Source organism: Felis catus, chromosome C2 (genome assembly GCF_018350175.1).
Source record: "Felis catus isolate Fca126 chromosome C2, F.catus_Fca126_mat1.0, whole genome shotgun sequence".
NCBI classification, from domain to species: domain Eukaryota; kingdom Metazoa; phylum Chordata; class Mammalia; order Carnivora; family Felidae; genus Felis; species Felis catus.
In genome coordinates, this window is record NC_058376.1 from 147,923,543 (window position 1) to 147,937,839 (window position 14,297).

The 14,297-nt window shown below is 36.6% G+C and overlaps 1 protein-coding gene across 1 annotated transcript in view; it reads right to left on the bottom strand.

The window, feature by feature from the left end:
• Positions 1–866: 866 nt before the first annotated feature.
• The window catches only part of DYNC1LI1 (dynein cytoplasmic 1 light intermediate chain 1), a 36,479-nt gene continuing 23,048 nt past the window's right edge, over positions 867–14,297 (bottom strand). The window contains exons 5-13 of the mRNA XM_003992198.6: positions 12,887–13,056; positions 11,808–11,901; positions 9,290–9,425; positions 8,568–8,679; positions 6,544–6,603; positions 6,293–6,337; positions 5,500–5,620; positions 4,391–4,546; positions 867–1,815 (exon numbers count right to left, since the gene is read on the bottom strand). Coding sequence (XP_003992247.1) covers positions 1,703–1,815; positions 4,391–4,546; positions 5,500–5,620; positions 6,293–6,337; positions 6,544–6,603; positions 8,568–8,679; positions 9,290–9,425; positions 11,808–11,901; positions 12,887–13,056 — 1,007 coding nt within the window. The 3' untranslated portion in view covers positions 867–1,702. The remainder of the gene's footprint in view (positions 1,816–4,390; positions 4,547–5,499; positions 5,621–6,292; positions 6,338–6,543; positions 6,604–8,567; positions 8,680–9,289; positions 9,426–11,807; positions 11,902–12,886; positions 13,057–14,297) is intronic.

Below are 14,297 nucleotides of genomic sequence, written 5' to 3' on the forward strand. Positions count from 1 at the left end.
CTAGTTCAGAAAAACTGGTCTTTATAACACCATGACTGCAGAACCCTTTCCAGACTAAAGATTCTATCAGGGGCATTTTTCATCTTCCATTTCCTCAAACAAAATGTTTTTACAAATTAGTTTTTCCGTGCCCATGAACAACCTAAGTTTTTCCCACCTTGAAACAAATCATTACCCTCTCATGTTATTTTAACACTTATACTCAACTATTAGGAGCCAAATACTATTTAAAAGTAAAGGTTTTAAACTCCTAATGAAAGGATTATGTTAGGTAGTAGGGATATTGTCCTTAAACATTTTTGCTGAAAAAAAATCTCTGGAATATATATTTTAAAGTAATAATGAAGGCCAATATAAGGGCAGTAGCCATTTTTTCCCAGTTATCTGTAACGATTCAGTAAGTTAAATGTACGTATGTTCTTTAGGTGAACTTCAGTAAGAAGTCAAATTGTTCTTATGAAGGTTCTACAACAAGCATTTAAAAACAGTATTGAAAATTCAGGTGGAACTACTAACAACAGGTGTTCTCACCTGTAAGAGAGGAGCTATGTGTTAGTGCATTCGCCAAGCTTTTAAACAGCTTCTGCCCAATAAATAATGATAAAAGGCTATATTTTTATCTACCAGAAATGCTGACATAAGATTCTGTAGTTCAAGACATGCTTGTGGGGAAGACGTGTTGATCAAGGTAAACTCCCAACTTAAGGAAACTTAAGGAATCTTACGTATTCACTTGTCTCTTACAAAGATCAGAATGCTTAATAACCCTATAAAGTCAAATACCTTAAAATACTAATGAATCTTATTCATGGTCTGATAAATACAAATTATATATAAGAGAATGCAACAAGTTATTTGAACCTGAATGCAGAGAATAAATACTTTATTAACTGATTACAGTTGAAAGTCACAAACAAAAAAGGGGTATATTAAGGCAGAGCCATATATATATCTATATCTATATCTATATATCAATACAGATATAGATAGACAAATCCAAAGACTGTTACCTCTTTACATTTTAATAACCTCTGCATTTTTCTTTTATGCATTTAGGCAGTGTGCTTTCTTTCTTCTCAGTTAAAGAATGAATCTTGGCCAATATTTTAAAATTCCATTTTGATGACAACTTACAGAATCATGGATGGAAACAATGACTAGTGTATAAAATGCTATCTGATAGTTTTCTCAGCATATTCCATGTGTGGTGGTATATTTACGTTGGTGTGGAAAATCTGACAATTGATCATTTTCTCTTTTCCAGCAAAACTAACACATAATTTTTCAAATGATTTTAATAGTCTTAACTAAAATAAGTTTGGACTTCCAAGTCAGTCAAATGCCCAAAGCATATTATTTTCTGCCTTTTCCTAAACCCTCCCATGTTTTAAATAGCCTTTAGAGTATGATCACGTGGCTGTATTTCAGATCTATAAATTTTGAGTTTTTCAAAATCCAAAATTATTTCCTTATGCAAAGTGGCAATGCAAACAGCAATCCTACATAATGTAGAATAATTTTTCTTCTGTATAGCTTCCTTTTATAAAAAACGGGCAACCACAAATAAAAATAAAAAAAAAAAAAAAGAAATTTAGTCCATCTGAAAAAGCACTCCAGTTCCCTAATTCCACTTTTGAAGGAGAAGGCAGAGGCAAGTTTACATTATCCCAGAAAACTGAATAAATGGCTTTATTTGGTATCTTCAAGAAGCTTCTCCTTCCGTAGGAGATGTAGGTGTTGTAGGGGAAACTGTAACTGGTTTGCGTGCAATTCTGTCTAGTTCCGCATGAACATCTGATAGGACAGGCTTCTGGCCTACATTGAATGACAAGAAACAAGATTTAGATAGAAGTCAAAGTATCTTTTACACCAATATTTCTTCATTTAAAAACTGCCAATGGTTTCATTAACTTTACCCAGCATGCTAAGTTATATAAATATCCTTAATTTAAAAATAAATCCCCTCAAAAAAAAAATCACCTCATTTTATTTATTAAAAAAAATTTTTAAGTTTATTTACTTATTTTGAGAGAGAGAGAGAGAGAAAGAGAGAGAGGCAGAGAGAGGATCCCAAGCAGGTATGTGGGTTTGAGCCTCATGTCAGGCTGTGTGCTGATGTGTAGGGCCTGCTTGAGATTCTCTCTCTCTGCCCCTCCCCTGCTCATGATCTCTCTCTGTGTCTGTTTGGCTCTCTCTCAAACTAAACTAAAAAAAAAAAAAAAAAAAAGATGCTTAACTGACGGAGTCACCTAGGCACCCCTGAATCCCCTCATTTTAAATTATAGGGTCTGTTACCAAATGCAAATAAAACTAGTACCTATCATTTAATTTCATAAAAACGTCTTTTAAAAAGGCACAGGGCAATAAGAACAGTAAAACAGAAAACAGCAACAAAATGTTGGAATGTAGAAAGAAGATGAATGAGTGGTAACTAAATCAGCAGTCTTGAGAAAGCTTAATCTTTTTACATTGGCAGTGGGAAAAGCCAAGAAGAAATTCAGTTTATACCCAGAAACCTGTAAAAGGTTCCAAAAAATGGTAGCTGTACAATGGTATTTGTGGAAAGGATGGCAAGATGGGATTAAAAAGGAGAATGGGTTAAAAAGTCTGTTTTAAAAAAAATTTTTTTTTTCAACGTTTATTTATTTTTGGGACAGAGAGAGACAGAGCATGAACGGGGGAGGGCAGAGAGAGAGGGAGACACAGAATGGGAAACAGGCTCCAGGCTCTGAGCCGTCAGCCCAGAGCCCGACGCGGGGCTCGAACTCACGGACCGCGAGATCGTGACCTGGCTGAAGTCGGACGCTTAACCAACTGTGCCACCCAGGCGCCCCTGTTTTTTTTTTTTTTAAATGTTTCTTTTGAGAGAGAGAGAGAGAAAGAGCACACATGCAGGGGAGAGGCAGAGAGCAAGGGACAGAGAGAATCCCAAGCAGGCCCTGTGCCGTAAGCCAGGAGCTGGATGTGGGGGCTCCATCTCACAAACCACCAGATCATGACCTGAGCTGAAATCAAGAGTTGGTTGCTTAACTGACTAAGGCACCCAGGTGCCCCTAAAAAGTGTTTAAAGAGCAGTTACACAAGCAACAAAAGAAAAATAAACTGGACTTCATCAAAATTAAAAACTTTTGTGCTTCAGAGGACACCACACCACTGAGAAGTGAAAGAACAACCAACACGATGGGAGAAAAATTTTGCAAACCCCATACCTGGTAAGGATCTAGTAAACACAATATAAAAACAGCACTTAAAACTCAAATATAAAAAGACAAATAACCCAAGTTAAAAACGGGCAAAGGATTTGCATAGATATTTCTCCAAAGAAGAACTACAAATGGTCAATAAACACATGAAAAGATTCTCAACATCATTCTCCATTAAGGATACGCAAATCAAAACTACAATGAGATAGGACTTCACAGCCACTAGGATGGCTCTAATCAAAAAGATGGACAATAACAAATGTTGTAGAGGATGTGGAGAAATTAGGACCCTCATTTCCCACTGCTGGAAATATAAAACGGTGCAGCGTTTTGCAAAAACACTTTGGCAGTTCTTCAAAAACTTAAATGTAGAATTACCATATGACCCAATAATTCTACTTCCAGATATATTCCCAAGAGAGATGAAAACATATGTCATTTGTCAAACATGTGCCCAAAACCCATGTTCACAGTAGTACTATTTATAATGGCCAAAAATTGGGGCGCCTGGATGGCTCAGTCGGTTAAGCGTCCGACTTCAGCTCAGGTCATGATCTCGCGGACCGTGAGTTCGAGCCCGCGTCAGGCTCGGTGCTGACAGCTTGGAGCCTGGAGGCTGTTTCAGATTCTGTGTCTCCCTCTCTCTCTGACCCTCCCCCGTTCATGTTCTGTCTCTCTCTGTCTCAAAAATAAATAAACGTTAAAAAAAAAAATTTATAATGGCCAAAAATGGAAACAATCTAATGTCCATCAACTGACGAGTGGACACATAAAATGTGGCATATGCATACAATGGAATTTTATTCAGTGATAAAAAGAAACGCAATAATGATACCTGCTACAACATGGATGGACTTGGAACACGTTATTGAAAACATTAAACAAGGCACGTACTGTATGATTCCATTTATATGAAATCTCCAGATAGGCAAACCCACAAACACAGAAAGCAGATCAGTGGTTGCCTAGGACTGGGGATGTTGAGAGAAAAAAGAAGTTACTGCAAAAAGGCAGGAGGTTTCTTTTTCGGGAGATTAAAATGTTTTAAAATTAGATTATGATGATGGTTTGCACAACTCTGTAAATATAACCACTGAATTGTACACTTCAAAGGAGTTAATCTCATGGTATATAGTTATATCTCAATAAAGCTATTAAAGAAAAATAAAAGGTCTAGGTAAGTATACCTGATTTTTTGGCGGATGGTGGTAAACCACTGCTTCCACCTCCAGCTCCACCTCCAGGGCTACCACTGCCAACACCAGGGCCTCCCGGAGAACCAGTCTTTTTACTCAGCAAACTATTGAAGAAATTTGCCAGGACACCTTCACTTGTAGCTCCAGCTATAAAAAACACAAACCAAAACACTTTCACTCAAAACATTAGATTCTTCTATAAATTTTTATTATAGTAATCACACACAGAAAGCAATGAATACTTCAATGTGTTCCAAATTCAAGTCTAGTTTGTTCTTTTGAGCCTGGATAACTTATCTCTAATCCATTGCCATAAAAACAAAATATGAGTAAATTTTAAGAGTAGAAGATAATGATGAAAAATTAGAACATTATTTAAAAAAGAAAACAACCAAAAACATTTAAAACAGATGTTAGATGCTACTCTACCTCCCTTTTGAAACCGGTTCTTCCAAAGTGTAACTGTTGAGAAATATTTGCCTCAAGTGTTACAAAAAGCTACTTAATCCTGTATGAAAACCAGCAGAAGTTCCAAGAGATAAGTGAGTACAGGATAACAAGAAATAATTCACAGGAGAGAAACACAAATAGAAAAGAAACACTAGGGAAAAAGCTCTTACTAGTATTTAAAGAATGCTGATTAGGTTGTGGCAAAACTGCAACACTCAATGTTGATGATATGTAAATAAGCCATTTGAAAAACATTACCAAAGGCACAAAAATGTACAGACTCTGACCTGCTAATCCCACTTATGGCAATTATTTCTATTGAAATAACTTTCATGTATATTGTTTTTTCTTTATGTCGATTGCAAATAACCTATTAACTAACATACGGATTTCTTTGGTGACCTATCATAGGAGAAGGATTAAATGTAACACAAAACTTTCATAAAGCTTACCTCATAGATTGGATATATTAAGGCTACACTATAAAATAAACGGTTTGCAGTCTGAATGACTATGAGATTATACAACAAAGATTAGAAGCAACTGCACAAAAATGAAAACAGTTACGGAAAAGGTAGGAATCTAGGTAGATTTTTTTTTTAGTGTAAAATACACTGTGCTATTTTCTCCAAGAAAAGAGAGAAATGTACCTTTCATGTTCGGATCAATTTTTTTTGACCCGGCAGGGATGGGCGACACGCTGGCAACATTGGACGACACAGATCGATTTGGTGTCCGAGGGGAGCCTCCTGGGACTCTTGGTGAGGCATCCTATGTAAAAATTAGGAAAGCTGTAATTCTAAAAACCTGAAACTTCCAACTTCACAAAAGTTATTATTATAAAATGAAATTACTTTTTAACTGTCCCCCATCTGCACTACTGTACTTTTACATGGCAAGCCATTGCCAAAAATGTTTAGTAATTGTGTCCTCAGGATCAGAAAATACCAGAGACCTACCACATTTTAGAATACAAATTCCCCTTCCATGCAAAAAGAATGTATTCAATAATGGGGTGTGGTTATGAGTATAAGCTTGGGAGTCAGATCTGGATTCCAGTCTGGACTTGCATGCTACCAGCTGTAAAATCCCAGGTAAGCTGTAACATCCTCCAAAGCCTCCATTTCCCCACCTGCAAGATGGGGCTGGCAGTACCTGCCTCACAGGGCGGTGGTGACAATTTATAAAATAACACATAGAAATGGTTCCACACTCAGTAACTGGTGCGTGACAAACACCGCAAAATACTTCTTTATGATTTAAATATTTTAAAAAGGAGTGCAGTTTATCCTTTAGAATTTCACAAATTCTAGGAGAATTCTTAACTCAAGTTTATATCAAAGCACACCCATATGAGACATGTATACGATTAAGAAAAAAAAAAAAAGCCAAACCAAGAATGTACTGCACTTTAGTAATTTTGTCCAAATCTGTAATACTGACCACAGGCCTTCCAGCTGCAGTTGGTGGTTGCTTTGCTAAAAGGGACTAAAAAACACAAAAGAGTTCTAGGTTAGGCATTCAGCATGTATTGCTGTATTAAAAAAAAAAAAATACATATATATATATACACACACACATATATACACACACATATATATATATACACATATATATATACACACACACATATATAATGAACAGTTTACCCATTAACCATACTAAATCTGCTTCTGATGTAATTTCATACCTACCTGTAGCTTCATAAGAAACACTTGGTCATCTTCTGCCACAATTTCCTTCTCATGTACAAACTGAAATGAGCAATGCATAAATGAGCAAGTCTAACATATTATGCTAAAATCATTAATCACATACTCTCTAGATTAGACTAATTTAAAAAAAAAAATTCAGTATAAACGTTACCTACATTTACACGAGTGAGCTGCCCTGCCCCAGCCCCTACAGTGCAGCTGGCCAGTAACTACCTGCAACAGTAAGAATGTTCCTGTCTCTGTGCTGTCCAATGTAGCCACCAGTTACCTGTAGCTACTGAGCACTTCAAATGTGGCTGTGACGGAGGTACTGAAATTCTAATTTTATTTAGTTTCACCTAATATGTATTTAAAGGCCATGCGTGACTAGTAGCTACTGTATCAGGACAGCACAACCTTAGAGTCATAGGTATGTTAATCATGCTTATAAAATATGCTAACCAACAGTTTGGTGTTTTAAGAGGGTCACTAATATCCCAGTTGAGTGAAAAGCAACTTGCCCCTGGTTTCTCTGAAACAAAAACATAATGACTTTTCTACCTGCTGAATAATTACGCAAAAAGCAGCAGCGAGTATCTCCTGCCTTCTACTATTTCTATACAATGCATACCATGGTCTATTTTCCACCCAGCAGTCAGAGTGATCCTTTCGAAAGGTTAAGCAGATTATATCACTCCTCTGCTCAACCCCCACCTCCGATCGCATCCCACTCAGAATGAAATCCAAAGTCCTGACTCCAGCCAAACGAGAAGACCCTACAAGATCCTAACACTGCTTCCCACCTCCTACCACTCTGGCCCTCCTCTTCACTCTTTTCCAGCCTCTCTGCCCTCCTCTCCCACTCCTGCCTTGAGGCACGTGCACTTTCTGCTTCCTTTGTACACAGCATTCTCCCCTCTTATCAGAGACATTCCCTAAACTTCCCACAACAGCTCGCTTCCCCACCCCACTGCTCTCACTCCCTCTCCCCTTACTTGGCTTTACTGCTACAGGACTTAGCACTTGAGAACTGACAGGTGCATGGATTTACTATCGCATGCCATTTGGCACCTCGTACCTCAACAGTGGCTCAGTAAATATTTGTGGGGTGAATAAAAACAACTTACAGCACAATTCTGTTGGTCAAAGAGAGAATGGGAAAAACCGTTGCTTTTTTCCCCCACCTTGATGTGGGCATTTCTTTTAATAGACATTCAAACCAAATACCATGCCAATTGATTTTTCATTTATCATTACTTTTCTTATTTCTAATTACCCACAAAAAGACAGATACTCAATATCAATACTTGGACTTTTAAGAAAGAATCTCATTATATATTAAATCAAAATTATTTTTCCTGAAGCATGTCCAAGTAAGTCACTGAGAAATACTGTAAGTAAACACTTGTTTTTATACAACTTTCCAGAAACACCTGTAATATCTAAGAATAGAACATCACATATTGCTTCACATGAAATCAAAATATGTGAAAGAAAGTACTTTCTGGAAGCAGATTTAATAGTCATACAAATGACATGTAACAGTTAAGACTAAGCCAGAAACTCCTGGACAGTTGTGAGCTAGCACAGGTAACTAATGGCTACAGAGAAGATCCCATAACTGCCTCAACAAATAGAAGCTAATAAAGTTATCCTACCAATGTCTGCTCGACTCCTGGCTGTGTTCTAGGTTGGAGGCTCACAGCATCAACCTATTCAAACTTTTCAAGATCCATATACTCACTACTCACACCAATCCATGATTTCCATTAGAATGTGGAATCTGCACTAGTATTTTTAATATGCCAAAGGCTCAGTAAGAATTCTGTAACTGAATAGCTGATTTATGTTTTGATAACACAGATCTTTATTTTGAACTGAACATTAGAAACACCCACATTATACTTAGAAACCCTCTTGATAGGAAAGGACCCCCTTACCTTTCTATCTATAATCTTAAAATTACGGACTCCCCCCTTTGGTTTAAAAGGCTAAATATTGAGACTTTATACTAAAACTGTTACCTTTCGGACAGGTGGTTTGGTTATAATGTCTTCAAAATTATCTTCTGCTTTCAATGTTTGAAAATTTTCATGTAATATTCCTATTTTCTTATCGTTATCCCACCCTGCTGGGCTGGAAAGAAATGCACATGACAAATCTCAAGCGTGCACATATATATATATATACATATATAGTCATTCATTAAATCCACGATCATATTAAAGGGAACAAATCTGACCAATTATGAAAAATTAATCAGCTTTTTATTGTCATGCTCAAGCTATAGTTTACTACTTTTTACCTAAAAAGGTTCTCCATCTTCCTGATTTTAAAAACGCAGTTTTGTTGCTGTTTTTTTTTTGGGGGGGGGGGGGTGGTCTGCTTAATTATTATTCTCTCTCAATGTATTCACAGAACTTTTTAAAAGCATGTCTAGATTATATACTGGCTCCTTTATTTATCAAAACCAATCAAAGAGTAAGTAAGTATACTGACATATGCACTCAACAGTTTAGCTATATATAATAGCAAGGCCTTCGGAAAAGACTCAGGCCAGCAGTAATTCTCAAAGGCAAAGATAAAAAGATCAAGATGGGTTATTAATAAAACAATCTAGGAACAAATTCTCATCTACTCATCATGGAAAGGTCTACTGGTTTCACCTCAAAACTGAAAACGAGGATTCACCATCAAATTGCAGCAATAATACACGATAAAATAATATATTTAAAAGTATACTTACATAAATACTGCATCTTTTTCCACAACAACAGCAGGAATCTTATAGGGAAATCCATACAGTTTCTGAACGATATATTTATATACTAAATCTATATTTTTGTTTTCTTTTACTGAAGTGTAAATAAGTGCTGCACCATCTGAATAATTCCATTAAAGAAATTTTTGGACAAACTCCATGAACAGGTGCCATAAAATTCTGTGTTCTCAGCTGAACATTTGCATTTATATGCATATTAGTTTCAAAAATAACTCCCAGAGATACATTATACAGTAGTCAAGAATTTCAAAAGTATAAAAAAAAAAATTTCTAAAGTGTAAAATACATACAGACTAAAATGCAAATAAAACAATCTTTACACAATCGACTTGATTTAGGGGGGCAAAAATCTCCTTAAGCCAAGAAAGTAAAGGTAAACTGATTAATATTGACATTACTACTATCTCTGCATTTAAAGCAAGAGAAGAGGTACTGGTTTTGTTTTTAACCTTCCTAAACTTCACGAAGGATGGATATTACTTATCAACGACTGTTTGGCTTGCATTTTTCAAAAAGATGGTTTGTGCTAGTGTGTCTTATGGTTTTCACTAGTCCCGGGAATTAGGATTTTAGGGACAAAGTTCAGGAGACCTACTAAGGAGAAAAGACAAACCAATAGGTACCAAGAAACTTTCAGGAATGACTCAAGGAAAACAGATTTCATGACCAAAATTTGAGGTAATACAACCTCACGAGGATGTATTAATCAAAGCAGACCCTGACTTCGACCTTTTATCCAAATGATACAGTAGATCCAAAGATCAAGAAAGGCCTGTGGAAAAGGGGGTAATGTGACTAGTGACAGATGATATGGTTAGAGTGGCTATCAGAAATTCTATGGCCACAGCTAAGGACCATGCTCTAACACCGGCCACTGTGTCCCAAGAGAGATGATAACTTAGACCAAGAGGAGATGCTGGGAATAGCTGAACTTCTACTTCTGAACTGGAAGACTCGTATTTTCTAGTGCATGAACCGAAGGTTATGAATCTAATAGTACTGCTAAAAATGACTTATCATAAAACTTGGTAGAAACAAACATCCTAACCTTAAGTAAAAGCTTAACTGTGTGAACTTTTCATTAATGATCTCTCATGAGAACCGATTTATGAATGCAAAAATTTGCATTGCAATTAACATTTAAAAAAATTAAGATGATTTTGAACTGTTGCCTTCACGCGTGCATACACATGCACCTCACTATCTTGAAGTGATTTCTCACAGTTTGGATTTTAAAATTTTTATTATTTGTTTTTTTAATGTTTGTTTTTGAGAGAGAGACAGAGCATGAGCAGGGGAGGGGAAGAGAGAGAGAGAGAGAGAGAGAGAGAGAGAGAGAGAGAGACAAACACACACACACACAGCATCCGAAGCAGGCTCCAGGCTCTAAGCAGCACAGAGCCCAATGCAGGGCCTGAACCCAGAAACTATGAGATCATGACCTGAGCCAAAGTCCGATACTCAACTGACTGAGCCACCCAGTGCCTCTTTTTTTTTTTTTTTTTTTTAAATCAACGGGCTCTACTAAAGGTCTGTGATTATTTTAGTGGACAGTCTCCTTCCTGATTACATACCTGCATGTATATTTTCAAGAACAGCATTAAATAAATGTTTAAAGAGACTACGACTTCTTAAATTTGCTAATCTTCAATAACAAAGTTTTTAAAAGACTCTTTATGTAAACAAATGCCCTTTAATTCAACCCAAGTCAACCATTACGTGACAGGAGAAAAGAAAGGGCCGCGGAGAGACAAAGGACTGAGGGGAAAGTGCCAGTGTCAAGTGACCTTACAGCTCTCCTCAGTGCACGCAAGCTGTGACCACGGTTTCAACAGCAAATTCTCCTAGAAGCATTCATGTACAACCCTCATTTTATCCTTCTTTTGCTGGTGTCTGTTATTCAGTGGCTCCTCTAATCCTTGCAACCTAGACAAGATTCCTTACAGGTTTCCTAACCCTGTGATTATCAAAATCTCCCAGAAAGCTTTTTAAAAGTACAGATTGTTCAGCCTCACCCTGAAATGTCCCAATTCAGCAAGCCTTAGCTGGCACAGCTAGATTTAGAAACCACTGCTTTGGACTATGTGTGGAGATGGTAACACACTGAACATATTAAAAGTGAGAACACAAACCTGAATATTGATCTTGCCCCACTGCCACTCCCGATAAATGAATCCTGCTTTGTAATCAGAATGTTTTCAATGCCAGTTCATTAGAATTTTCCACAAAAGACTAATAGTTATTTTTCTTAAGCACAGTACTTTAAAACACAGCAAACCAAAGTTAATAGATTTCAACACTTGCTTTTATAGCTCAAAATACCCAGATATAAATGATTTGGGAGCTAAAATGAAATTCCTAACCAGAGCAGGAGGAAAAAAGCTTATGGAATTTCTGAAGTCCATCAATTTAATTCCCTTAACTGAAATAAGCAAACAAACAGGAAAGGTACACTGCACCAATCAATGTAGTAAAAGGATACACTGTAAACAAAACTTCCGGATATGTGACTGAATAAAATCAAAATGTTCATCTCTGTAGTCATGTTCTTTCTCCAATACACTAATGGCATCACACTGTGGAGAAAATAATTAAAAGAAAAAAACCCCAATAATAACAGCATTAACTTTAAATAATCAAAGTTAAATATAATGATTTAGATAGTTCAGTTTTGGGTGGGGGAATATCACAAAACTATCACACTGATATGGTGACCATCAAAATATCAGAACATCAATTACTCCTGTCTAAGATTCTTTCAGGTGGAGATAAGACTAAGGAATCATTTTATTTCTTTAAAAAGTATTAATGTCCATGTTATATTGAATGTGGCAAAAATACCAAAGAGAAAGTTTTAGTACATAGAGAATGAAGACTCACAGGACAAACAAATGGATGCTCATACGTGCTGACTCAACTACTTATGACCTAAACGAAGTTTTTAAGACCGAAAATCTATTCTAGTTCTATAAAACACTCTTTATATCCAGGGAGTCTGTACATTTCCCTATTCCCCTCTTTGATTTATTATGAAGTGTATAAAGTGACAGAACTAGTTAACAGAATTTTGATAATAGCAATCCTATCACAACCTCTTTAGTAAATAAATAAAAAACTCTTGATAACTGCATATCAACTTTACATAATGAGTGGTGGTAGACATTGAAGTTGATTTTAAGTACATAATCTTCTGATATTAGGATATCAGTGTATCACAATTTAATGTGGAAAAATATTTTATAAAAACTAAGAGTGAAGTTATCATCTTACCTGTATTATTTCTACTCAACTTTCTGTACAACGAAGTCTAATTGAAATTATGAATATGAAATTCAATCACAAGCAGAGTATGTGAAGTAACATTTTCTTTCAAAGGCACTATGATTAAGATCACAAAATCAACATGTGATTATCATTCCATATTTTAAACTATTATTTCTATTTGTTAAGAAAAATTATCTAGGAAAGCTAATGTGCCAACTCCGAAAGAAGGCTGGAAAACAAAATGGTTGTTCATCCACGGTTAATACCAGTAGTAGAATCTCTAGGAAGGAAGCTAACCTTTGTGCAAACTACTAGTACTGGGATGCCCAAGTTATGTGTAAGTGTGTCCGCACCCAGAGGTAAAACCACACTGTCGTCTTTATCTTCCTGTGACCCGGTATTTCTTCTCTGAGGAGAGGCTGGAAAATCTTCTCCCGGCTCTACATATTCTTGGAAGTCTCTAATCACTGAAAATCAAAGTAAATAATTTAATACATGGTTTAGAAATTGCTTTATTTCAGCAGGTAGCTTTTTCTGCCATAATCTAAATATGTATTTTATGAGAGTTTGTATTTAGTGTTATGTAAGAGAAGAAACAAGAAGGGTTTGAGAAATCTGTTTCAAAGACAGAACAGAAACACCAGACTCACATTAATTATGAGGAGGCAGAGTACAACAACTGAGTAGGCTCCAAAGAGTAGGGTTCAATGTAAGCTGGTTCTGTCTGGGCAAATTACTTTGGGCAAGTCACACTCTAGCTTTGCCTCTCTATATTCTCTAATTCACAAAGGTCACTGAAAGGATAAAAAAATGGGTGTGCATGTGTGTGGGGGGTGCTCCACAATTTAAAAGACCTAGATGACTTTATTTTATTTTTTTATTAAAAAAATTTTTTTTAATGTTTGTTTATTATTGAGAGACAAAGACAGAGCGCAAGCAGGGGAGGGGCAGAGAGGGAGACAGAATCCAAAGCAGGGTCCAGGCTCTGAGCTGTCAGCACAGAGCCCGACGCGGGGCTTGAACCCACAGACCATGTGATCATGACCTGAGCCGAAGTCAGATGCTTAACTGACTGAGCCACCCAGGCGCCCCTAGATGACTTTCTAATATTACTTTCCTTTCTCTAAAGCTCTTTATTCAGGTCTTCTCCTTTTCACCTAGGTACAATCTTGGGCCATATTCATTCTGTAACCCTGGTAAAAATTAATGATATTACCAGCGCTGATAAATTTTTAGAACTCATTTGCAAGACTGTCACAACCTTCACTTAACAAAAATTCAATGTAAATGTATTAAGAACCTTAACAATGTATACTTTGACTCAGTGATTACTCTTTAAGGAATTCTCAAGGAAATAATCAGTGATACAGGATTTCTATATAAGGCTGCTTTCCATGTTTAAAAGCAAAATAGCAAATCTGGAAACAAATGATTCACAGCATAGGATTAAAACTGTATATGAGGGAATTCTTTTTAAATTTTTCTTAATTTTTATTTTTTAGAGAGAGAGAGAGAGAGAGCGAGAGAGCGAGAGCGCATGAGCAGGGGAGAGGGGCAGAGGGAGAGAGAGAAAATCTCAAGCAGGCTCTATGCTTGTGCAGAGCCCAACGCGAGGCTCGATCCCATGACCGTGGGATCATGATCTGAGCCCAAATCAAGAGTCTGATGCTCAACCGACTGAGCCCCCAAGCACCCCATGTACATGAGG